The 25,691-nt window shown below is 59.1% G+C and overlaps 1 protein-coding gene across 7 annotated transcripts in view; it reads left to right on the forward strand.

Annotated features, from left to right (window-relative positions):
* PSD (pleckstrin and Sec7 domain containing) overlaps positions 1–25,639 on the forward strand; it is a 48,617-nt gene extending 22,978 nt beyond the window's left edge. For 4 of the 7 annotated variants that reach the window (XM_075758426.1, XM_075758427.1, XM_075758429.1 and 1 more), the window contains 12 exons: positions 6,635–6,829; positions 7,355–7,435; positions 7,994–8,106; positions 8,941–8,999; positions 9,507–9,596; positions 19,223–19,266; positions 20,549–20,727; positions 21,498–21,568; positions 22,134–22,291; positions 22,632–22,776; positions 23,446–23,589; positions 23,852–25,639. In XM_075758426.1, coding sequence (XP_075614541.1) covers positions 6,635–6,829; positions 7,355–7,435; positions 7,994–8,106; positions 8,941–8,999; positions 9,507–9,596; positions 19,223–19,266; positions 20,549–20,727; positions 21,498–21,568; positions 22,134–22,291; positions 22,632–22,776; positions 23,446–23,589; positions 23,852–24,091 — 1,519 coding nt within the window. In that variant the 3' untranslated portion in view covers positions 24,092–25,639. Of the gene's footprint in view, positions 1–6,634; positions 6,836–7,354; positions 7,436–7,993; positions 8,107–8,940; positions 9,000–9,506; positions 9,597–19,222; positions 19,267–20,548; positions 20,728–21,497; positions 21,569–22,133; positions 22,292–22,631; positions 22,777–23,445; positions 23,590–23,851 lie in introns of all 7 variants that reach the window. The other 3 variants (XM_075758423.1, XM_075758422.1, XM_075758428.1) reach the window with 1 other exon arrangement.
* The last annotated feature ends 52 nt before the right edge of the window (positions 25,640–25,691 follow it).

Consider the following 25,691-nt stretch of genomic DNA (forward strand, 5'->3'; position numbering starts at 1 on the left):
CTGCAGGGTCAGTCCTCAGGCAGCAGGGCTTTCTGGCAAGAAAGAGGTGCAAGAAGTTTCCTCTTTCCCCATCACTGGTGCTACCAACTTTCTAGACTCTGAGTAGAGCCGACCATGAAGCTGAAGCTTCCCAAGTAGTTTGAAGAAGTATCTGGGCTGGTTGCTCAAAGGTTCCCATGAGCAGCTTCTGGTGCCTGACAGGGCTGATCTGCTCAAGCGGGGAGTATCCTTGTGACACTCCCATTAAGGGGTCTTTCTTGGAAGCTGCTGAGGAAAGATGCTCAGGAACCTCTGCAGCCATCATCATGCAACATCACCCATGCCAGCGGGGCCAGAGCAGGAGAGTTGCCACCACCTATGGTCACAAGCAGTACAAACTGCCACCAGCACAGGTGGACTGGGGACCCCAGGCAGGGGGTCTCTGTGGTGGAGGCTGTGCTTTACGCTGGCTGTCAGCCTCAGGGTTGGCAGAGGTGACTTTGGGCAGCAGGACTTTGGCGTGAGGGGTGACTGATAACGAACGCCAGCAGGTTTAGACCTGTTTGTGCTGCCCTGCGGCTGTCCCTCTTCTGCCTCCAAAACCTTTGATGTTATTTGTTGCAACAGTTTGGAGTCTGGATGGCTCTGCAGCCTGTGACTTTCCACCTCTCTCGGTGGCAGGAGCAGCCAAGTCGGTGATGCCCCCTGCATTGCCGGGGAGATGCGGTGTCCTCGTGGCCAGCGGCCTTGGTTCACGCAGCCTTGTGGCTTATGCCAAGGCTCTGGTGTTCCTCAGCATGCGATAGTCTGAGGCCATGCTTTTATCTTGACCTCGCTCATGGGGAGTGTGCTTAAGTGCAGACCTGGTGAGGCTGCCCCAGGCGCTGGCATGCCTCCGCCTCCTCCGGTGGCCTTGGCTAACCGGGAGGGAGCAGTGGCGGAACAGCAAGGGTCCCAGTGTGGGACCCTCCCTCCCCACCCGTCCACAGCAGGACACCCCACGGCGGCACCCCCAGTGTGTGAGTAGGTTATTGCCCTGTTTGGGCGGGAGGTGAAGGTGTGCGGGTCCCCTGCTCTCGCCGGGCAGAGGGCTGCAGTTAAAGCAGTCTGTGCCCGGGGCCATCACGGTGACCCGCGGAGCGCGAGTGGGCGCAGAGCCCTCCAGGGCCGGTGGGGTCCCTCTGGGGCTGGCGGGGCTGGCCGCGGACAGACGTGGTGCTGGCGAGACGGCAGGGCGGGAGCCGGGGCAGCCCCGGGGGACTGCAGGGAGGTCGCTCCTGCCGTGGCAGCCAGACTTTTGCAACCGCGGATCCAAATCCCCGGGCTTTGCCACGCTGCCGGGTGCGAGCGGACGCCGGGAGCGCCGCCTCGCCTGCCGCAGTCCTACACACAGGCAGCCCGGGGCTGCCGGCCCCACGGGCAGGGTGGGCAAATTGCATCTCCCTGGGGGTGCAAGGACCCTGAAATCCGGCCGCCCGGCTTCCCTTGCCCGTCCCACTCCTCCGGAGCCAGCCTTGGCCCCGGGCACAGCCGTGCCGGTCCCTGAGGAGTGCCAGCGGAGGGAGGGGGGGTGACTTGCCCCCCCGTGCCACCCCCGCGAGAGGTGAGCTCTGCCGGGACCAGAATCGGGGCCATCGCCTGAGGTGGGGCAGAAAGCAGGGCAGGCAGGAGAAGCGGCAGCAAAGGCGGGGGCGGGGTGTGGGGGGGGAACGACTGCAAACCGCCTGGGGAACAGGGCCAGGTACCACAGCGAGGGGCAGCACGCCCGGAGCCTCGCTAGAGGGAGAGCTCAGCCCTGGAGCTGCGGCTGCGTGGGAGGAACAGGGAGCCCGTAGGGCTGGCAGCCGCCCCAGGCGGAGGATGCGCCGGGAGTCAAACCTTCTTCCCTGCCAGACCGCGGCTGCTGGCGTGTGCTGGAGCGCCGGGGCCCTGCCAATAAGCTCCGCTGTGTTTCTTTATAAGGTCCCTTTTGTTACTGCAGCAGTCGGTGAGCCGGTGCCCCCCCCACCCCACCCTTTCCGAGGCCAGTGCAGGTCTGTCAGCTGGCCTGAGCTCCCAGTTTGCACTGGGCAAACTGGTGAGATGATGCCCTGAGGGCTGTGCCCAGTCTGAGGGCCCGTGGGGTGGATTTGGGATGTGATGTGGGAGGGGGGGGGAGAGGGCTGAGCAGAGGAAGGAGGGCAATGAGGAAAGGATGGAGATAGGGGAAGGGAAGGATGGAGGGGTGGGAGTACAGGAGGGGGACAAGGCTGGGGCGTGGGATGAAGAGGTCTCCCCACAAGCATTGGTATGGCAAGAAATGGAGCACAAGCCTGGGAAGGATTTTCCCCAAGCGTTTCCATGTCGACCCATGAAGGGCAGCAGGAGCTGGGGCACAGGATGGGCTGGCGGTGCTTGGGCTGGGGCAGGCACTCCGCAGCATGGAGGATGGAGGCAACAGGCAGGGTCCCAGGGCTGCCCACAGAGGCACAGGCAGCAGCCCATCCCCATGGGATGCAGCCCCTTGAGTCAAGTGTTAATTTCAGCCCCTGGGTCTGACCCAGAGCCCCTAGGCTGGGCTTTGCCCAAGGGTCCAAGAGACTCAGGTTTCCCTGAACTAACCCTATGGCATCTGTGTCTCTGAAGAAGACAAGCCTCCACTCAGCAGGTGAGTAACTGGATTTTAAGGCGCTCAGCTGGCTCCAGAAATTGTTTGGTGGGATTGCAGAGTCAGCCCCTGTCCTCTGCAGGAATGTTTGTGTCCCCCCACAAGAGAGGCCAGTGGGATGGGATGATGGAGGCAGGCATCTCCAGAGAGGGCTGGTGCTGCAGGGGAGGCTCTGGAAGTCTGCATGAAACAGGACTGAGGAGGGGCACAGCTGCCCAAAGGTCAATCCTATCTGGATCTGGCAGCAGTAATGCTGGTGGGTGCTGCTGTGGCTGGGTGATTTGAGGACCAGGTTGGATTCCAGAGCTGCCAGAAAGCAGGACTAGCCCTGCCTGTGGTTGGAGGCTGGCCTGGCTGACCTTCAAGTGTCCTCCCAGCCCTAACTTCAATTCTGCAAGGAATGAACCAGCCTAGATCTTGGCTGTCATAAATCAAAGTCGCTCCGCTGAGACCAACGGAGGGAGCTGCGTTTATTTAGCTGAGCCAAAGATCCGGTCTGGTACATTCTTAGCAGCAATATTAGGCAGGCTGGACTTGCTTGGCGGAGGCATCAGGCATCTAGCCATGCGTGCGGGGCATCGGGAATTGAGGGCAGAGTGCTGCTCTGCCCCATGCACATGTCCCTCATGGACTCAGACCAGTCTCCCTGCCCCGTCCCTTCACGGTGCAGAATGCAAACCAGCCTCCCGTAGGGAGCAAGTGGCACTTGGATTGTAGTTGGAGGTTTTGAGTTTCCTACAGCAGGTAGCTCACCTGGAAATGTGTGAGGCAGGATATGGACAACCCAGGAGCTCAGCTGAGCACCCCCAGCTGAAACCAATGGCCACCCGGCCCAGCCTGTCCCCAGGGATGTCTCTCCTTCCCTGCTCCTGGGGAGCAGGGTGTTGGTACAGGAAGGGTCCCACCATGCAGGTACAATGTGGGAAGGGTCCCACCTTGCAGATACATCCCTGCTGGCAGCCAGGAGCCGGAGGTCAGCCCTCCAGGGCAGGCTTTGCTGAGCTAGTGACTTATTGCCGCCCCACATCCAGGACAGAATATTTGCTACTGGTTGCTGACAGCCATGGAGAGAACATGGTGCCAGGTAATCCTGGTTTTTGGTGGTAAGGTGAAGAGGACGTCAGGGCTCCTGCAGTGACATGCTGGATTTCAGCCAGGGAATGTGCTGCGGTCTCTCCTGCTGGGGTCCGGGCACTTGGCCAGAGGAGGAATATTGGGGCAAGACAAGATCTGGCTATAGGAAAGGAACATTTGGCCCCAAGAAGGAACATTTGCACCCTGAAGGAGCATCTGGCCCTGGAGAAGGAGTGCCTGTGCTACAGCGGCCCCCAGCAGGACTGTGGTCCTGAAGCAGCTCCCCAGGGCTGGGAGCAGAACATGGTCCTCGTGCTGAGCGAGGGTGGGAGGTTGTCATTGAAGAGCCTCTGTCCTGGAGCAAGCCCTGAGCTGGATCACATGCCTTCCTCGCAGAGACCCCCAGAAGCACCTCTCTGCTGCCAACACAGGACTGGGAACCCAGTGCTAGCAAACCCCTGAGGTGGCAGGGGGACCTGTGCTCCTGGCGACGCGGGGGGCAGCAGTGGCTGTCCTAGGCGGGCAGCAGGGAGAGGGATGAGCTAGCGCTGGGTCTGCTTGGGGATGACTCATTTCAGGCACGCTGAGGATACTCGCACAATACCAAATTTGATCTTTAGTCCTTAAGTGTGGGCCAGTTCCTGGGTTGAAAATGTATCTAATGTAAAAAATATTATCTCAGTGTTTCTTCAAGCCAAACTGAAATGTCACTTCAGAAGTACGCTAAAAAAAACCACCCTGAGACATTAGCTCATTGGCAAGAAAATTAGCATCACCTCAGTTGCCTCAGATATGGACACATCTCTTTGCTCTGTCCTCCATTTGCTTGAGGATTGTGTTCTCAGTTTTCTCTCTTTAAGCTGTACGTTCTCCAAGCCAGCTGGGGCTTTGAGTGGTGACAGACGGGTGCCACAAATGGGATGCTCCCAGCCTGTCGAGGCTAATGGTCCTTATTGAACACCGTGAGAGTGGCTTGAGTGTTGGAAAAGAACCTGTTTCATGGCATGGCTGGGGTCACTTGTGCAGGGTAGTGCAAGGTTATGCTTTGCTGATGTAAAGCTCAAAGTCATTATGGGGACTTGGGGGGCGGGGGGGGGGGCAGCAGATCCCACTGGTAGAGCTGCTTTAAGACCCAGGCTGTGATCCCTGCATGCCTATTCAAGAAGCAAGGCAAGAAATGTAGCCACAAGTTGGAAACTTGCAGGGAGATACAGATGTTGAAGGACAGAGATTTTGAAGATGGCCCCATGTCTGGATGCTCAGCACTAGATAGGAAAGCTGAGGAGCACAGCTGGAGGACAGGCAAGGTTCAGAAGGGTATCAGGAGTTTTCAGTGATGACGGTTGAGCAGAATAAAAAGATCTTCAGAGAGTTACTGAGCAGCCACTTGCTCTGGAGGTGCAGTTTGACCACAGGGAGTGGTGGAGGGGTGGCCTTGGGCTTTGTAGCTCAGCCTGTGGCTGGAGAAGCCAAGGTGTGTGCCCAGCACTGGTTGAGCAGCACCCAGCCTGTTCTCCTGCCGGATGCTCCCCAGGGAGGCTTTGGCCCTGCCAGCCAGCACTCCTGGGCACAGCTGGGCAATGGGCCAGGGCCCACACCAGCGGCACCTTTGGATGCAGCCACCCTCTTTTGGGAGGAGGAGAGGTTTGCTGTTCCCACCAGGGTGGCATGGGGTGATGGAGAGGCTCCCTGAGGATAGCTAGGGCCAAATGGGCACAGGTCTGCCCTGGACTACCCATCCAGGTCTCACCACAGTCACCACTGAGCACTGCCAAGCTCAGCACTGGTCTGAGCCAAGTGCATCTCCTTGGGGACTTGTGGGGTGTGAGAAACACTTTCACTGGGGAAGTGTCCAGCCCACAGGTTTGAGCACAGAGCAGCTTCCCCTGCTGCACGCTGGCTAGGGATGCCGGGATACTGGGAGGAAGGTGCCCGAGCACCCCCAGAGACATGGGCAGCCTGTCAGTGCTGTGCAGGGCTCCCCTGCGACGGGCAGCGCTGAGCAGCAAGGAAGCTTGTCCTTCGTGGAAGAAGCAGAGCCTCAAGGAGATTGGCCTGGGTAATTGGCTCAGGAGAGCAGGCCTCTTAAAAGTCAATTAGAGACTTTTAAAAATAAATCAGACTGGAACACTGCAAGGGCTGCCAGAAAATTTAGGCGAGGTCAGAGTTGCTTAATGTTCGTTGTTGATTAGATTCAACCAGCTTTTTGGTTGGGATAACTTCTGTGCCGCTGAGTCAGACTGCTTTGGGGGCTAAGCCAAGAGCATCTCCTAATGTGGCCATTTAAGGCATGGTGGGCTGAGCGCTGATGGGCAGCCTGAAGAAGACAGTATGCCCTGCTGTGAGCTGGGAGGCCGGGGAGGGGGGTTTCCTTCATCTTCACCCTCTTTGCCTCGGTTTTCCCTTTTGTGAAGCACTTTCAAGTTGGTGGGTGGGAAAAGGCGAGTGAAGGAATTACAGTCATCTTGTCTCAGGTAGAAACTGTGCTTGAGAGCAGCACAAGGAGTTTGTCCAGGTTAAAAAATGAGTGCAGATCTGTAGCACAGCATGTGATGTGCACGTTTCTGCTCCAAGCCTCTGCTACAGCTGAGCTTGTCAGAACCTGAGCCCACACATGCAGTTTCACAGGCTCAGGGTGGGGAACTTTGGAGCAGTTGTCCTGTCTCTTTGCATCCAGTTTGGATGTGGGGTTGGGTGCCTTGGTCCTGTCATCAGTCACTGGAGCTGTCCTGTCACCCCACCTCTCCTCCAGCCACATCCCCAAACCTTCCCTTAACTCCCAACCTCGGAATGTCTAACCAGTGTTATTCATCCTGGGTCCCAGCAGTGAGTAGCTGGTCTCCAAAGCAGGGTGAGGAACCTGCATTTCCCAAGAAGCTGGATGAAGAGAGGATCTATAGGCAGGCTAACATGGAGTGTCCCTTCCCGTTGCAGCAACCACCCCCTGAGCCAACTGGTTTTGGACTCGGACTCTGAGATGGACAGCGTGGAGCAGGTGGCCCTGGGCAGCACAGACACCCTCTCCAATGGGCACAAGGCTGACCTGGAGGCCGCCAAACGCCTGGCCAAGAGGCTCTACAACCTGGATGGCTTTAAAAAAGCAGATGTGGCCCGTCACTTGGGGAAGAAGTACGTGTGGGTATTTGCAAGGAATGGCCCTTTCTGCGAGGGGCCCACCTGTGCTCACAGTGTACCCACAGCTGTTGCCCTTGCAGGGCACCCGGCTGGCAGAGAATAGCTGGCAGGACCCCAAAGCCCAGTCCCCATAACTGGTACACCTGGTGCCTCTACCTCTTAAAGGTTCCTTCTAACAGTCTTAAAACCTAAGATACATCCAGGTTTGGGTACCTTCCTACCATGACTGCACCTTGGATGCTTCAGTAAGGTGTCAGGGCAAGGGGATGGCTAGCTGACCTCTTGTGGGCTCTTCCAGCTGTAGCTTCTCCAGCTTCTCTTACATGCCCAGTATTCCCATTGGATCTGTGGGTGACTTCTCTTAGTTTCATGTGAGTGTGGGGTGTCTCTATCCCCAGCATGCTTCCCACACCCCTGGGGAGCTCCCAGCCTCCTGGAATCCACTCCACCCCTGTGTGCCTTTTGCTGTCCCCGCAGTCTGGTTGATGTCACTCTTGCCCCCCCCCTTTTCTGTTTCAGCAACGAGTTCAGCAAGATGGTGGCAGGGGAATATCTGAAGTTCTTTGTGTTCACGGGGATGAGCCTGGACCAGGCTCTCAGGTCAGAGCTGAGTGCGTGTACATATGTGCGTGTGTGGTGGCCACGTGAGTGGGGTCCTAGCAGACCATGCCCTCCACAGCTCCACACCTGCACAGGGATCTTCAGGAGCAGGCAGACCCCACAGCTCCCACCTGGAGATCCCCTTACCTCTTATGTGACAGGGGTTGAGCCCTGAAGTTGTCTCTCAGCCACACAACTACGAAAGAGCACCCCTGGTCCTAACTCATCAGTCCGTGCAGCGGGGTAACAGTCAGGTACCAAACCTTGAGCTCAGAGCCTCTTGGTGTCACCCCCACCTCCTTCCCCAGTGTAGTGCCCAGGGCTGGCTGTAGGTCTCTGCAGTGTGCCGGCAGACTATGATGCTGTGGGCTTGGAGGGGAGTCCTGCAGCAGGTTGGGAGGAATGTGCGATGGCAGGGCTTCATCTGGCATAGGGGGGGGGTGTGGGGTGGGGTGGTCTCCAGACCAGAAAGCACAGCTACGCTCCTGTGCAAGGTGGGTTGGAGAAGCTGCTGGTGGGCTTCAAGTGTGACCAATGCTGCTGCTGCTGCTTCTTCAGGTCCTTTCTAAAGGAGCTGGCCTTGATGGGAGAGACACAAGAGCGAGAGCGAGTGCTGGCTCATTTTTCCCAGCGCTATTACGAGTGTAATCCCAATGCCATCTCTTCGGAGGGTAAGAAACTGTGCGTGTCTGTGTGTGCGTGACTGTGTTTCAAGCGAGTCCATGTGTTCATCAATTTCGTGAAAGTGCTCAAACTGAAACCAGAGACCAGGCTGAGAGCCTGTACTGATGCCTTAGGAGACAGTTGTGGTTATGGAGATGTCATTTCCCTCAAATGACAGATGCTTTAGATTATTTAAAAAAAAACCCAAAACTGCTCTGGTTGGATCATGCATAATTAGGGCTCAACCCATCCTTAATTCTGACCTTGAGCAGATTAGCACAAGAGGCGAGAGAAGGCCCTCCTCACCAAATAGACCCCAGCTCTCAGACCCTCAGCTCAGGGAATGGCCAGGTGAGAAATCTCAGGTGCCCAGCACTCGGGGCGGCACAGACACCCACTTTGTACTGTTTCACGTCTTTGCACCGCTCCTGTGTGCGTTCACGTGCTGGGTCTGCTCTGGGCTGGCTCTGGGCTGGGTGAGGTTTGGGCTGCCTGGCTGGCAGAGGGCTGTGCCGGTCCCACCTTGCTGTGCTAGGAGCTCTGCAGGGTTAGTTGCAGCATCGCTGCCTGGCTGAAGAGGCTGCAGGCTTCGAAGGGAGTTTGTATGCTCAGGTTTGGGACCAGCTTTAATTCAGTGGCCTCCTACCTACTTGCCTGTGTGCTGCCAGCACCACGCTGACTGCTGTGTGCCCTGCCCTGCTTGCCCGGGGTGGGAGGAGAGGGCTCAGGGCTGTCTTGGGGGCTCGGAGCCCCCATGCCCTGCCTGAGATGCTGAGGGGCTGGAGCACCAGCTGCAGGGCCAAGCCAGGGGCTCTAACTCCTGTCCTGTGCTTGTGCTGCAGACGGAGCCCACACCCTCACCTGTGCCCTGATGCTGCTAAACACAGATCTGCATGGACACGTAAGTTCCCGCTGCCATTGGCCCCGTCTGTCCCTGCTCTGTCTGTCCCCACCGCACTGAACCACAGGTACAGGACCCTGGACCTGCGAGAGCTGGTCACCCCTGATGTGTCTGGGGAGAAGAGCGGAGAAAGGCTGAGTGAGAGAGGGAGCTGGCAAAAGAGAGAGTAGGACTTTGGAGATGTGCTGAGCTGGAAGATGTGGAGGTGGGATGAGGACAGAAAAGGGAAGTGGACAGGGAGAAAGGGTGGGAGTGAGACTCCAAAACTAGCTGCCATGGGAGCAGGTAGCACTCAGCTTAGAAAAAGGAGGCTAGTTAAGACTCCTGGAGACTAGGTAAAGCTGGCAGCTTCCCCACACCTTCAAGCAGGCTCCCTGAGACCTAGCTGGTCCCTCACCCCACTACAGAGATGGGGATCTGTTCCTGGGCTGTAGAACCTGCTCCAGTCAGCACCGGCCCCCTGGCCTGAAGGTAACCCCCCGCCTTTCTCTCCCACTGGCTTCCCAGAACATCGGGAAGAGAATGTCCTGCTCTGACTTCATTGGCAACTTGGAGGGGCTCAACGGAGGCACTGACTTCCCCAAGGAGCTGCTCAAGGTAAATTCGGTTGCTCTTCCTGGCCAGCCAAGCAGCAGGAGCAAAAGCGAGAGCTTTGGGTGGGATCACATGGATGACCACGTGGGATGCAATGAATGTGTCCATCCTCATGCAGGAATGGTGGTGGTCCCCTGGCCTGCAGCTTTCCTCCCACCTTGCTGAGGAAGGGCTGCCCCGTTCCCTCAGGAGGACATTGGAGGCTGGGGTCCTGATGCTCTCACTGGTTTTGCTCTGCTGCCTGCATCACAGGCAAGGGGGCCACATGTGGGGCCAGCTTATTAGGGTTGGTTTGCACAGCTGCAGCCAGAGGCTTTGTGGCATTGACCTCATGGTATTCAGCCCTTCCTGGCTCCCTGAATCACTGGAGCCCAAAGCCAAGGCCAGGCCCTGGGACTGGAGCCATCGCTAGTGGCAGAGGGAATGTTTCTGGTGACATGGGCAAGGCATAGCCATGGGGAGGGTGGACTGGTGGTTGAAGTCCCAGAGCTGGGAACTCACTGCACTGGTGTGACTAGGGGGAACTCCAGCCTTCTCCCTGCCTGACCCAGTTCCCAGCAGGGCTTGGCCAGGGAGGGCAGCATTCTTGGGAGGGTTTTCTGAGCTGCCGTCTCCCAATCTTGGGCCCTGGGAATAGGATTAGCTCCCATGGGACCTGTCAGGCAGAAACCATTGCTGTTGGTGAAGTGCTACAGTTGGCAAATACTTGTGATGTGGAAGATGGGTTTCCACAGGGTGCCAGAGCCATGATGGAGGGAGATGGTTCATGAAAAAAGGCAAAAAGGTGAAAAGCTGAGCTCCCTTTTCAGCCTCTATGGGTCTATTCCTGGCTGCGTCGCTCACCCCATCATTAAGGGGTTACCAGCAGCTCTCAATAGGGCTGTCCTCCCTCTCAGCCCACGCTTCGCCAGTAAAAGAAGTTACTCAGGAAAAATTCTCCTCTAATTTTAAACCCAGCTCCAGAAAAGGCTTTAAGCATCCAAAATGGAATAGAAACATCCAAACCCTGAACCCCTGCCCTGCAGTGCTGCTGCACCCTGGAGCATCCAAGCTTTACAGGCTCCTTGGTGTGCCCCTTTTGCAGCCCCTGGCACCCCCATGGTTGGGTACCCCCACTTCAGGCACCACTGCATCCCTGTTAGACTTCACCCCAAAAAGTACCGTCAGTTTAAACACGTGAGATCAAGTTATCCCATCAGACCCCACCCAGCCAGTGGGAAATAGGGCAGCGAGCAAGTGCCACAAAGCTACAGGCTTTCTCCATGGGTAGGAGCCAAGACCTTTGCTGGGTGTAAGGCAGCGGGGGGAGGCTGCAGCGCTGCAGCACAGCCCCGCACAGCTCTGCCCGCAGCCCAGCAGCGGGGAGGCTGCTCTGCTAAAAATGGCCTGTTCCCTCTGCAGCTGCGGTGCTTCCCACCGCCGCTTTTCAGCCGCCTCTGTACGTGCTGGGGAGGGGGAGCAAAAGGCAGCGTGAGGAACTACATGCGGGGCAGGCTGCAGCTCCTTGCCTGAAGCACCGCTCCACTTCGGGGACCCCCTGCCCGTGCAAGGGGGATTGGGGTCCCGGGGCGGGTGAGATGGGGAAAGTGCTGTCAGCCTGCGCTGGGGTGGGGCCCGACAAGGAAAGGTGCCTGAAGGTACTGTGCCTCTCCTGGGCAGTTTTTGCCAGGCTCAGCCGGAGAAGACACCCTCTCCCTTTTGGACACCCACTGCTTTTGGGTGCTTGAGTCCCCATGCAGACTCAGGGGGCAGAGAAATGGGGAAAGCCTCTCCCGCTGCCCTCTTTGCGGCAGCCTGCGCTAGTCCCATTACCTCAGGTAGGAGGCTGCCTTCTCGGCAGACCTGGCTGGCAGGCTGTGCCTGGGGACTGAGGCTCCTGTGCAAGCGTGCCGCACAGCTGGCTGGCTAATTTTAGCCCTCCAGGAGCACATGCATTTCCTAAGGGCAGCAGGGGAGGGGAAGGGCTGGCAGGCTTCAGAGGAGCTTCCCAAAGCTCAGGGCTGGGTCTTAGGCAGCTCTGACGGCACAGAAGAAGGATCTTGTGGGCTTTTCTAAGCCTACCCAGGGAGATAGCGCAGGCTGCTACCCCACAGGCTTCAGAGCTGGAGGACTGGAGGTGGTCCCCACCCGCTGCACTTGCCACCAGGGAAACAGGGACAGCAGGGCAGGACCTGGGGGGGGGGGGGGGCCACAAGGCCACCATCCCCTGTGACTCTGGGGACAGCATCAGGAATAGATCTGCAGGGAACCTGAGCACTTCCCTTGTCTCTGGCTGTGGGGAGTCCCAAGACAAACGCAGCACGATGCCTGAGAGTGGTGGCAGCTTGAGTCAGATGAGAACTTTATCTGCTACTAGATAATACATGTAAACAATCCCAGTTTTATGCAGAAGAAATCAAAACACTTGAAAGCTTGTGTTTTCACAGCTGAGCACCACGTCCCCCTCACTGGCAGTGCCTCGCCATGCCCTGCACAGCATTGCTGCTGGAGCTGAGGCAGCGATGCCTTACCAGTACTCAGCTACCACTGCTGGAAACCCTTTCCTCTGGCTCTGAAAGCTCCCCTGGAGAACTGTGCTCCACAGGCAGGGCTGCCCAGCTTTCTGACTTGGGTGTCCTCCCCACTGGGGCAGGGAGCCATGCCGGGGATATAAAAATCCATATAATTCCATGTCCAAGGATGCCCACGTGTACAGGACCTGAACTCCTGTGGCCAAATGAAGGCAGCTGCCCACCCTGCAAAGATAGAGGTGAAGCAGGACGTCCTGGAGTTGGTGATATTTTGGTTAGCTCTTGAGATGTTGTTCTTCTCTTGTCAGTGTGATTTTACCCCAGGCCGCCTGGGATTTCACTCACTGTTTCTGATTGTCTTATATTTCAGACATGGATTTGACCTTTACATGATTGATCACTTTGCAGAGCCTTAGCTCTTCGCCATCTTCCTTAGTCTTTTATCTTAATCTTGTGCTTTGCTGGCCAGTACCAACACAGTAGGGCCAAATCAGGCCCCATTTATCCCCGGCACTGCTTAGCGATTGCGGGAGTGAGCAAAATTTCTGCTGCCTTCCAGCCTAGGAGCCAGAGTACTTCACAGATGTTAATGAATTAAGCCTAACAATGCAGTTGGGTCCCCGGGGGAGGAAGGTAGGATGGGCACCCACCTTCCAGCTTGGAGCACAACGGCAGGGCTCAGACGCTCAGAGTGCTGGGTAAGTGATTAACAATGTGGGAAGAAAGCCCCAGCTCCCACCTCTGAGCTATAATCACAGGAATGCTTGCTCAGTCTAATCCCCTGGGGTATTTTTTTTTATTGCCTGTTTCTCCTGGGAGTTATACGCTGCCCTGGCCTTGTCTCCCATGGCTCCCCCCCAGCCTCAGGGGCAGCCCAGTACATCTGATGGGCTGGGCACCCATGTCCCCTACCTCAAAATTTTGCCCAGCAATCACTATGCCAAGCAGACAGGACAGAGTGGAAAATTTCCCCTTCTCCACTGGCTGCATCTCCTACTCAGTCAAGCCTAACTAAATTACGCATCGATCCTCATGCCTTCTGCCAGGATGCCCAGCCCTTTGCTTCTTCACGGGAATAGCTGCCTGGAGCATCTATGTCCTGCCCTTAACCAGCCGGGTGGCTCTAGCAACTGATTTTTCTGGCCTGACCTCGAAGGAATGGGCAGGAGGGTTAAGTGTGGGGTGGGTATTGAAGATGGAAGGTCTGAGGTTTCCTACCAGCTCAGCCCTTTGGAGGTCCCTGGGACAGGCTGGGCTCCAGCAGCAGCTCTGAAGCCTGCCCGGCTGGCACAGAGTGGAGGTGCCGCCTGCCTGATGGAGCCCAGGAAGCCCCTGAGATGTCACCACTGCTGCCCCCCAGCCCCATGAGCCCGGGAGGGTCCAGCCACCCGCTCCCGCTCTCCCTGCTGGGGCAGAAAGGAGGCAGGGAGGGCCAGCCGGTGCACCGGGGGCAGCGCTGCCAACTCGAGCGGCATCAGCGCCAGGGACGGTGTCCTACCGCGCGAAGCTCGCCGCTGCCTCCGCGGACCCGGCTCGGCCGCTCGGCTCGGCTCGGCTCGGCCCCGCTCGGCTCGGTTCGGCTCGGCCGGGCGCCGTGGGTCGCCATTGGCTGCGGCGGGCGGGGCGGGGCCCCGCCTCTGTCGGGCAGCAGCCGCCGAGCCCTGCCCGGCCCGGCCCGGCTTCAACAGGCGGCGGCGGCGGCGGAGCGGGCCGCGGCAGGCAGGGCAGGCAGGGCCGGGCAGGGCCGCCGGGCACCCCGCCGCCCCCTCCCACCCCCGCCGCCGCCGGCAGGATGATCGGCGTCAACAGCATCAACAGCAGCGCGGGGCGCATGCGGTCCCGCTCCATGTGCTCGGTGCGCTACGGGCGCAACTACCGCGGCGTGGAGACCTTTTGCTACGGCTGGCCCCAGCGCTCCCGCACCCTTAAGCCGGTGCTTTACACCGACCTGGTGGTCAGCCGCATCCAGAGCCGCCGCAAGAAGAAGCCGGTAAGCGGCGGTGCCGGGGGAGCGGGGGGCGCCGCGGGAGGATGCGCAGCGCCCTGCGCTCCGGCGGGGACGCGGGCGGGCGGGCGGACGCGCCCGGACAGCCGCCGGCCCGCCCGCTGCGAGTGCCTCAGCCCTGGCATGGATGTAGCGAGCAGCCAGCCTCATCTCCCTCCCGTCTGCTTTCTGCGGAGACGGGTCGCCATCAGCCCCACTCCGCCCGAGGGTCGCCGTCTCCAACCCTGCCGTCCTCCCCCATCCCACCCAGAGCACGGGGGTAGCGGGAGCACGGCAAGACCTGGGTGACATTGCGCCGCTTACGATGGCTTGACAGCAACGCTTGCTCGAAAACATCGCTGCGAGAAGAATCCAGGACAGAGCGGTACCCCTGGGACCAGCCCTCCAGCTTAGCATAAGTGACAAGCTCTGCGGGCTCCCCGCCAAGGGCTGCGCTGAGCCGTGCCAGCCCGGCCAGGGCAGACCGGCACCCGGCTGGGGTGGCGGGGAGAGCCGCAAGGCAGCACGGAGGGACAACGCCGCAGCCCCGGCTCTCAGCCGAGCAGAGCTGGAGAGAAAGGAGTGGCTGCCTGGACAAAAAAGGGCTTTTTATTGCCAAGAGCTTGCTCACTGTGAGCCGGCATCCGTTTTGGAGGTGTTACGCTGCTGTGCATCGGTCCTAGGTGGGGAGAAGCAAACAGGCTTTCTCTGGGCGCATCCTACCTCGGTTGGGTGCCTGCCTCTGGTGTAGTAGCAAGAGAAGAGTCCTCACCAGCCCATGTAGTGGGCAGGCTGGGGCAAAGCAGGCAGGGTTACTCCAGAGCTGCCTGGGCTGCCCCCGTGGTCAAAACCAGTCTGGTGGGGACATTAGGGCCATGACAAGTGGCAATGCTGTCATAGCGCAGTACGGTCTGGGGGCAGCATTAGGTTGTGACGCACTCGGATGGAAACATGCAGTTGGAAGGGAGATGCTCGGTCGCTGCTTCCTGTGCTGTGGGGCTGCTCTGGGAGGAATAGAGGGGTCTACCATCCTGGGGGTGGGTAGTTGGCTGGGCAAGGAATGTTTTAAAAGATGTTGGTGCAGCTTATGATGTCACTGAGTCAAAAGCATGGGGCAGGAATGTAGCCATCTGCTGCCTGCTACTGCTGCCTGCAGCAGGGCAGAAGGTGATGCACAGGACACTGTCCCCGTGGCAGCCCACCCGACAGGGAAAAAAGTCTGTCCCCAAGTCACTCTGCTCTGTGTGCATGAAGGAGCCACTCTGCAGCAGGGGGGGGATGACACAGGGTGTGCACAGTGGGGTTGGTGCATGCCAGGTGATGAGTTGTTCTTGAGCATGGGTTGTGCATGCTGGGCAGGCAGCAGGGGTAGAGGGAGGCTGAGAAGGTGAATAAGGGACCTGACATAGGTACGGTTCCCACTGATATACGTACCTGATCTGACAGTGCCGTTCATATCTGCGTAGCTGGGGAAACTGGGTGCCTGGGGGACCTGGCAGAGCTTTGTGGCTGAGTGTAGAGAAAGATATTTTGCTAAGGAAAAGTTGGGGAAAGCCAGCAATTGAGCTCTCGTATTGAAATGCTGCCAGGCACAGAGAGAGGGGGAATGACTGCAGGGAGTATGCTTGGTGGCTGTGAAGTCTGTCTTGCAGGATGTCACACAGCCGTGGCTGGTCACAGGGCTGGCAGGAGGAGGGGGAGCCTTGACCTGCACAGGGCATCTTGCAGCACTGGGAGCCGAGCACTGTGTTGCTTGTCAGAGGAACCAGCAGACTGGAAAAGGGATGTAAGAGTTATAATCCACAAAAAAGGTACCCCAGAAAGGGTTAAAACCCTGCTGGATGCCTAAATTCCTGCCTTAACCCTCCTCTGTTACTTGAGTGCTGGGTTACAGCCCTCGGTACAGTCCTGTCTGTGCCAAAGCTGTGTGCAGGCCAGCTTGCTGCCCAGCTCCCCAAACCAGCACTAGATCTCTCCTCTGGTCTGCTCTGAGCTGGGGAGCTGAAGGGGAATGTCTTCTCCTTGCCCTGCTTGTGTAGGGCTGTTCCCAGCGGAGCTGGTGCTAGGGCTGGGCCGGAGCATCAGAGCCACCTGCCTCTTGCCCAGTGCAGCCTCCCACCCCTCCTGGAGATGTTTGCTAGAGCAGGACTTGGGAATATCCTCTCAGCCTGTGTTTGGGAGGGAGGGCACCAAAGAAAGAAGTTATTGGTTCAGTTAGAAATCCCACTGGGACAGTATATTCCAAGGTCTCTTTGGTGTTGTGCATGTCTAGGGCAGAGCTGGCTGGCCCTGCATGCTGCAGCAGTGAGCTCATAACCCAGAGATGACAAAAAACTCCAACCACAGTTGGGGTCGGCCGCGGTGGCATAGGGTCAGCGCCCTGCTTTCTCTTGGGCAGCACTTGCAAGTTCAGAGCTGCCAAGAGGTGCCATCCTTATGGCCCAGGGGGAATGAATCCACAGAGCAAAGACAGCCTAGAGAGAGGTACTTGCTGAGCAATGAAACCAGTGTGTCTCATCTCTGCTGATGTGGTTGTGAGTTAGGCTTCAGGAGCCTGCACCACCTGTGCTTCCCCAGCAGAAATGTTCTGTGCACCAGAGCCTGGAGTTTAGTGGACTGTTGGGGACTGCCACAGGACCAGAAAAACAGGATGGGCTTTGTCGATGGAATGCATCTTCTCAGCTAGGACTTGGGCTGAGTCCACCAGCTTTGTTCCCAAGACTGGTGTCAGCTGGGGGTGGCATTTAGCCAAATGGAGTCTTGGCAGGATTTAAGTGTAGACAAAGTTTTGCATTGCCCTCTCAATCCCCCCCCCAGCCCCCCCATTTGCCTCTTACTGTCCCCCAGCACAGCAGTGCTGAGCAGCCCCTGCTCCCCATCTCTGAGGTGGGGGTACTTGGCAGCTCCTGCCTGCAGCGGGCTTGTGGGATGCTGTCAGGGCTTGTAGGAGGGCGGCTGGAGCCTTTTGAAGCCACAAGGCAGTTCAGCCTTTGAAGTGTGCACTGACAGTCCCAAAGCCCAGGTTTTTGTAGCACGGTGCTCTGCTGGGCTGTTCTCCGGCACTGTGCCATCCCGAATTACCCCTCTGAGCATCTCCTGACATCAGCTCGTTCACTCGGCATTTAGCAACAATTCTCCCACAAGCCCTGCACAGGGCTGAGAGCCTGGGGGCTGCAGTCCCCTCCTGCACCACCTCACCCTGTGGTCTAAAATCCCTGCTCAGCTGGCTCACTTCTCCCTTCCTTGAGGTGTGGAGACAACCCCTCTGTGTATCATTGCTGAGCCAGGTGGAAGCCACTCTGTGCGTCCCATTCTGCCCGGTCTTTCCGAGGAGCTTTTCTGTAGTTCCCAGTCCCTACTTCTCTGTGCCAGTTTTCCAGTCTCCTTTTTGTGTCTGTTGGTTCTCAGCATCTCTCATCTGTGTCCCCAGCAGTAAGATCCCTTCTGTTTTCTGTGGCAACTGCTTATCATCTACATTGCTCTGAGGTGCCTGCTTCTCCCCCTGCTCTGCTCCCAGGTTATGTTCTGCAGGACTTTGGGTTTGTTTTTTTTTTCCTCAGGCTCTTCTCTGTCTCTTTGCAACCTGTGATCCTCTGCTCACACCCTGGCATCCTGCCCCTCTGGTGCCTGGGCTTCATAAATGGGGCCGGGGTCTAATCTCCTCTTGGGCACTGAGGCCATACCCCCTCCATGAGCCTCCTGTCTTCCCAGGAGACAAGAGAACCCTGCTTTCCACCTGCTAGATCAGGGTGATCCCTTTCCTCCTCTGCGAAACAAGCTGTTGCTGCACCAGCATCTCCCCAACGGGGAAGCACGGGAGGAGCTGTGTCCCCGCTCCATCCTGGCTGCTGCGTCTCTCGGGGGAGTGATGGATGTCCCTTCCCCAGACACTGCTGGGGCCTGTGTGCTGGCCAGCTTTCCCAGGCCCCTGCACGCCTCCAGTTGTACTTTCTCAGCCACCAGCAAGATCTCCTAGCAGCAGTCTCCGGCCCGGTGATGGATGTTGACAGCTGCCTGAACAGCCTGTACAAGACTTGATTATTTTCCTCTGAGGATGATGCCTTCCAGATCTTGCTCCAAAGCCCTCTGCGAGCACTGTGTTGAAACCTTCTCCAGAGCCTCCCCGGCTGCAGAGCTGTACCGAGCGCTTCTGGCTTGCACTCAGCTCGGACCAGACAAACACTTGGGAGTGGGGCCCTGGAGCATCCCGCTGCAGGCAGGCTCAGCTTGTTCCTCTGCTGAGATGCAGGCAGCGGGTCCTGCCTTGCTCAACTTGGCAGTGTTCGGGCCAGCAGGGAGGGCAGGGTGCTTGGGGCTGCTGGGGAGCAGGTAGGGACAGGCCACAGCCACCCCAAGAAGCAGCAGCCCAGCAGTAGGCAAACAGCCATCCTGCTTCAACCAGACACAAGGTCCTTTGAGGTCTTCATGAATGACGGTGTGCTGATGTCCCTGCAAATCCAGGGCCAGCACCCTGCTGAAGTCTCTCCTGAAGCTTAAGCATGCTCCTGGGCAGCTTCCCACAGGAGCATCACATCACTGTGGAGCATTGGGTGCTGCCATGAGCACACCTCTGCCAGCCCAGGACAGGCGTCTGACGGTGGGGAGGTTGCTGGCTGCGGCATGTCATGGCATGGAGCTCCTGGAGGTGCTAGGGTAGGCTGAAGCCCTGCTGAGCGGGGTGCAGTCATGCACCATTGAAGTCCAGCCCGAAGGCTTACTTTCCTGGGGCCTGGGCCTCCTGAAGGCCATCCCTTTGGCCAGCCTGGGACACCCTAGGGATCTCCAAAGGGATTGGAAATGTTTGGCACACCTCACTTTCATGCAGCTAATGCTGTGCGACTGTTGCGGGCAGGCAGAGAGAAGAGGGGAAGACAGCCAGGGCTGTGTCCCAGCACCATGGCCAGGGTGAGCGTGGATTTGCAGGTCCTGTGGTGCCCAGGAGAATTTACCTATAGCCCTGAAACAAGGCCAGTTGGCTGGCCAGGCCAGGATGAGGCTGGACCAGGATGAACTGGCCTGGGGCTGCCTTAACCTCCAGTGCCCCTGAGCCAGCCTGGCATGCCCCCTCCATCCCCGGAGCAGCTGCCCTGGCCTGGCACCACTCTCCTGCTGATGCCCCACTCTTCTCTCTGCAGGCGCTGTATGGCTCCATCAAGAATGAGAAGCTGCAGTGGGCCATGTGAGTATCCCTCCCGGGGGCAGATGCTGCCACCCAGTGCTGGGCAGGCAGCGGGGCCACCCTGCCGGCATGGGGGGGCTTCCTTGCCCCTGCTGCCCTCCCCGCCCGCTGGAGCATTGCCTTGCCCCATCAGGCGTGACGCTCCATGGCTGTGAGGATGTGGGATGGGATGGGGGTGCCTGGAGAGCTGCGGTGGCAGCGTACCCTTGGCTGCCCTCAGCTTCTTGATGGGGACCCCTTCCCCAGCATACTGGTCGAAGGCTGCCCGAGGCCAGGTCCCCACAGCTTTGGCATTGTTTTGTGCAGTCGTGTCCGGGGTGGGAGCGGGCAGGCTCTGGGGGGGGGGCCGTGGCTGTGCCGGGGCCCCGCAGGGTGCCCGCACCCTCGCCCACAGCTGCCATCTCCAGCAGCAGGAGCGGCAGCGCCCGCGCTGTGGGGATTAATCAGCCCGGCGGTACTGCCAGCGCTGAGCCAATGCATTCGGGCTGCTGCCATGGAGACGCCGGCAGATGCTGAGGGGTTTAATTAGCAGCGAGCGGCTCTGAGGGAGGGGGGAGGCAGCAGCTCTGGGCTCCCACATCTTCCTGCCAGGTGGGGGGAGCGGCACTGATTCAGCCTGCCTGCAGCAGCCCGCCTGCAGTGCGAGGGGCCATGACCTGGATGCAGAGTGTGAGTGGGGGCCTGCCCCCAGGGCTGGTGCTGCCGCTGCCTGAGACCTCCCTGCCATAGGCTCCCTGCACCCCTTTGCTGGTGGCTCTGAGCCCCGTAGCCCAACTGCTGCCCTGAAGGAGTGGGGAGTTCAGCCTGGGTCTCTCTTTGACGGGGTTTCCTCCTAGACCCTCTCTCCTGCCAGCTCCTGCCTGCAAGCCTGTACACCATGGGCCGGGGGGCTGTGGTGGTGCCAAGCCCCAAGGGCACTATTCCTCCATTGCCCCGGCTCCTCAGCTTGGCCAGCACCAGTCCTAGCCCTGTCCATAAAGGCTCCTGGCTCCCTGGGGCAGGCAGGGCCCCCCACCCTGAATCGGCAGCAGACACCCCCATGCCTTGTCTTTCAAGGGGCCAGGCAGCACCTCAGCTGCCAGCCTAGAGAGGCAGGGGCACAGAGGCATGACTGGGTTTGGGATGCTCACCAGTCATGTGAGACTGCTGAGCCTGGTCTGCTGCTTCTGACCTCCCTTTCAGAAGCTGGGCCTAAAAGTGGCACTGGTAAGTGGGAAGCTTGGTGTTTTCTGTCCCCAGCAAGGTAACAAACCCTTTTCCCACCCAAATCCGTGCCTGGCAGAGATGAGGAGGAGCTGAGAAAGTCCCTTTCGGAGCTGGCAGACCCCAACCCAAAGTCCATCAAGCGTATCAGCAGCTGCAGTAACCCCTTTCTGGACTTCTCCCAAGACTCCAGCATCGCCACCTACAAGCATGGACTGTTAGTGCGCAAGATCCACGCTGATCCTGACTGCAAGAAAAGTAAGTTCCTAGGGAGTCCACAGGAGGGACTTGGGGGCACGGGTGAGCTCCAGAAACCCAATGGGGAGCAGGGCAGGAGTCACTACATGATGCCTGACTGTGGGATCATGCCAGCCTCCAGCATCAGCTCCCTGTGCCCTGTCTGTCCAGCTGTGATGGGTGTAATTCAGCCCCTAAGCTGGGGACCCTGAAAGTGTCTTCCTGCTGTCCATCCCTACCAGTGGGGCTGGGCAGCCCCTGCCTGTGGCACTGGGAAGGGGGCAGGCAGGGAGGTGTGGGTGGGCTCCTGGGAGATGCACCCTTGCTACAGGATGACGAGGACGAAGAAAGGTGTCCTGTGGTGCAGCAAACAAGCCACACAGCGGGCTGCCGCTGGTTGGGCACTGCCAGGCACGTTCACCGTTTCCACCGTAAAAATCCCCTCTAAGCCCTGGCCATCTAATGCCGCCTTGATCTGATTAGATGCAGCTGCCCTCCAAAGCCAGTATTACCTGGCGGGCAGCACTGCCTTGTCCCCGTCCCCGAGTGAGGCAGTGAGTGCAGCGGTGCCGGCCCCGGGAGGCGGCAGGCGGCCCCCCTGCCAGCAGCACCATCTGCCAGCCACGTGGCCGGCACGGGCTCAGGTGCACGGGGACAGTCCTGGCCTGCCGCCTGTCCCTGGGGCGGGGTGACGTGTGCCGTGGCAGGGCTGGCTGGAGGAGGATGGAGGGCGGGGGGAGCCTTTCCCCCACTCAGCGCTGGGGCTGATGCTGCTCTCTTCTCCCCGGCAGCACCCCGAGGGAAGCGCGGCTGGAAGCCCTTCCACGCCATCCTGAAGGGGATGATTCTCTACCTGCAGAAGGTAGGCAGCAGCGGGGCCGCTCATGTCTGCACCAGGGAGGGGGATCATCCCTGACCCAGGGAGGGAGGTCACGGCAGCGAGAGAGGGGCTCCGGTGCCTGGCATTACAACACTCATCCTAACCAGACTCAGCACCACGCCTGCTTGAACCACTGCTTGGAGACCTGGTGGCATCTCTGTTCCTGGCATACTTGGGCTTGGATTGGGTGGTGAAAGTGGCTGCCAACCGAGGGCCCTGCGTGCAGGGGCTTGGCTGGGGAGGTAAGAGGCACCAGGGCCTTTGCCCTGGGGGGGTGTTGGGCTGCAAATCCAGTCTCCTGCCGGCACAGGTGCTGCCCAGCTGCGGGACAGAGGGGAACAGCCACCGTGCTGTTGCCAAGCCCATGCACCCAGGTTGTGCAGCCTCTCTCCATGGGTATAGCACGAGCTGCAGGCAGAGCCTGGTGGAGAGTGATTTCCAAGCCCCAGCACTGCAGGCACTCACGTGCAGTCCCCATGGCCTCGTAGAGCTGACTGATGGTGGGGTGCATCCCTAAGCCAGCTCTGAAATACCCCGTGATTCACAGGAGGAGTATAAGCCAGGGAAGGCACTGGCAGAAGAGGAGCTGAAGAATGCTATTAGCATCCACCATTCGCTTGCCACACGGGCATCTGACTACAGCAAGCGACCCAATGTCTTCTACCTCAGGACAGCTGACTGGAGGGTCTTCCTTTTCCAAGCACAGTGAGTCCTACAGGATCACCGGCTGGGCCCCACGCTGGGGTGCAGAGGCTCATCTGACTAGGGCGGAGGGTGGGATGGGTCTTAGGGCCACATTGCTCTCTCCTGTCCTGTCCCTTTCTGGAAGGAAAGGGACTCAGTGCCAGTGCTGTTCTTCGCCCAGTTCCTTTTCTTCCCACCCCAATGGGCTCATGATGGCTCATGATGGCACCAAGAGCCTCGGGTGCTGGGGGACCTGCAGGGCCCCTGGGGGACCCAGATCTCATCTGCAGGGCAGGTCCCTCTGCCTGTGACTCGGATAGTGCCACTTAGAGTCCATCTGTGGTTTGGCCTTTCTCCCCAGGAACCCTGAACAGATGCACTCGTGGATCACGCGCATCAATGTGGTGGCAGCCATGTTCTCCGCGCCCCCCTTCCCTGCAGCCATCGGCTCCCAGAAGAAGTTCAGCCGCCCGCTGCTGCCCAGCTCCTGCACCAGGCTGTCCCAGGTGGGCCATGGTGTGGGGGCAGCTGGGAGCATGGGACAGACCCCCTGGGTCTGCTGGTGGCACTGTCCCCTGTGGAGGGACCCATGTGGTGCCACACGCCCAGCTACCTCCCAGCGGGGTACAGGGCTGAAGGAGCATGGCTGGGGAGACATGGAGCAAGGGGGTGCTGAGGTTGGGGACAGGCAGCGAGTTCTTATTCCTGGCAGCAGGAACTGGAGACAGACGATGGAGTCACACCGTGGAGGAGAGCATGGTCCCACACCATGGCGTGCAGGGTCCTGCCAGGGCCAGGACCTTGAAAGGCGACCGGCCAGGGGGATTAACTGGTACTCATGTGTGCCAGGGCAGTTATTCATAGAGCAGAAAGGATTAAAAAAACCCCACCAGCCTAGTTATAGAGGGGATTAAATTCTTCTGCTTTAAGACTGCAGCCAGCCCCCCGTGAGGCAGGAGCAGATTGCCCCCAAGGGCATGTGCTTTTGCCTGTCGTTTACAAAAAACAACCAACCAACCAAAAAACAACAACCCAGGAGCAGAACCTGAGATCCTGGCTGGATCCAAGAGGGGAAAAAAAAAACCTGTTCTGGACCGAACCAGCTTACACTGCCGGGGGGGGGGCGCAGAGCAGAGGGCAGAGCCGGGTACTGATGTGGTGCCACCCTTCCCCAGGAGGAGCAGGTGAAAAGCCACGAGACCAAGTTCAAGACAATGTCAGCGGAGCTGCTGGAGCATCGCTCCTCACTTCCTGAGAAGAAAGTGAAGGGCAAGGAATACGAGGAGCTGAAGCAGAAAGAAGAGTACCTGGAGTTTGAGGTGAGCTGGGAGACACACATGCACGCGCGCACACACATACGCGCATGCACACACCCACACACACCCCCACCCCACCCCGCTCTGCCCCCATCCCCTCTGCCCCTGCCCATATGGCAATCCTGAGTGAGGGACCCACCGTACCCATCAGCTGAATTGCACTGTGCCACTGCCATGCTCTGGGACCATGAACATCCCCCCCGCCCTGGGATGCAGGCTGAGGGACAATGCCCAGCTCACCGACCCTCTCTCTGCTGCCCCACAGAAATCCCGCTATGGCACCTACGCCATGCTGTTGCGGGCCAAGCTGAAGGCCGGCTCTGAGGACCTGGCAGCGTTTGAGTCCACCCTCTTTGACGCAGCGGGTGGGGAGGATGATGGCCTGAAAAAATCCCGCTCCAGCCCCTCGCTCAATGTGGAGCCTTCCAGCATGGCCACCAAGGTGAAGCGCAATGTCTCGGAGCGTGCTGGCCGCCAGCCCCCTGGCCACCCCCAGAAGTCCTAAGTGAGGGGCATCAGCCGCCTGTGCTGCAGCTCCATTCTTGCCCTCCTGGCGCCAGGATGGAGGCCACATGCCTGCTGAGACCCTGCATGAGTCCGTCCGTCTGCGGCATGAGCTGGGAGCGGTGACAGCCCTTCCCTGGCCGCCAGCACCAGCCAGGCAGGGCCATGGCCCCTCTGCCAGAGACGGTGGCAGAGCAGGATGGTTCCCAGTCCTTGCCCGCAGGAGCAGCCCACACTGCGCCATTGGCCCCGTCAGACTCGTTCCTGCCCCTCCTTGTCCTGCACTTGGCTGTGGGACCCAGTCTCCCTGCCCTGGGGAGGGGAACAACTGAAACCCACCCACTGGGCTCAATTCTTCAGTGGTTTAAAAAAAAAAAGACAAAAGAAACCGCAGCAAAACAAAGCCAGCGGCCGCTTCTCCTCCAGCTCCGTCGTGCCATGGCGGGGGGAGACAGGAGGGGGCCAGCCCTGGCCTGTCCCCTCTCCTGGGGCTGGTGGCCAGGGGAGCCAGGGCAATAGCACCTGGCCCTCTCCCTGCCACCCCAGCCACCTCTGCACTCTCCCCGCTTTCTTACAACTTTTGAACGGTTTTTGTGATACAGTTTTGCACTTTTTAGTACCAGATCAAGCTGACCACCAGGGAGGGTTTTTTGGGGTTACTTTTGATGCTTTTTGGGAACTGTTTAAAAACACAAAACCACAAACCCAGCCATGTCCTGTAGGCACTGCAGTCTTGGGGGAGGTTTTTTAAACGAACTCAGGGGGAGACCCAGCTCCCCCCCCCACCCCACCCCCCTGCAGCAAGCTGAGCATGGGCTCCTGTGTGCTGCTGCCTGCTCCTCAGCCCCACTCCGGTACCAGCAACCCTTCGGAGAGAGACAGCTCTGCGGCCACCAGCACCAAAAAGGCAGCCTTGGGATGGCAGTACCCATTGCTGCACTTGCGGCTGTGGCACAGGGGGCTGATGTGCCCGTGCTTCGTGAGCCCCCCGGCAGCCTGGACCAGCCCAGTTTGCACCACCTGGGTGCGAGCATCATTCCTGGGCCGTGTGGGGTAGCAGCATGCAAGTACTCCCACGGGGGAGGTGAACCCTGAAGACAGGGTTGACTTGGGGGTCCCCACTGCCCTGTGGGGCTGACACAGGCCAGAGCCAGCTTTCCTTCCCATGCTGCTTCTTCAATGCATGGCTGGGGCCTCGGAGGCAGCCAGCAAAGCCTGGTTTGCAACGCTGTGAGGTCCTCATGCTGCAGCAGTGGTGGTGCAGCCCCTTCCTCGGCCATGGGCTCCCTCCTTGCTAAGGTGAGGGGTGGGCCGGGGCAGGACAGGAGGATGCTCGTCTGGAGCAAGGTGCTGGTGGTGGAGCGCGGCCGCAGGAGTGCCCAGGGAGGGGTCCGGGGACAGCAGAAGGGCTGCGGGTGGGGGCTGTCAAACATGCTGTTCTCGGCCACCTGGGACCCAGCTGGTTTCAGCACTGACTTTGCGAATGTGTCAAACTTTTTATTCTGCTCTTTTGAGTCTATTGCAAAAAAAAAAAAAAAAAAAAGAAAAACATTCCACCCTTGTCCCAGGCGGCCTGGGGGGAGAAAAACCTTTGTACAGCT

Source organism: Balearica regulorum, chromosome 7 (assembly GCF_011004875.1).
Source record: "Balearica regulorum gibbericeps isolate bBalReg1 chromosome 7, bBalReg1.pri, whole genome shotgun sequence".
Taxonomy (NCBI): Eukaryota; Metazoa; Chordata; class Aves; order Gruiformes; family Gruidae; genus Balearica; species Balearica regulorum.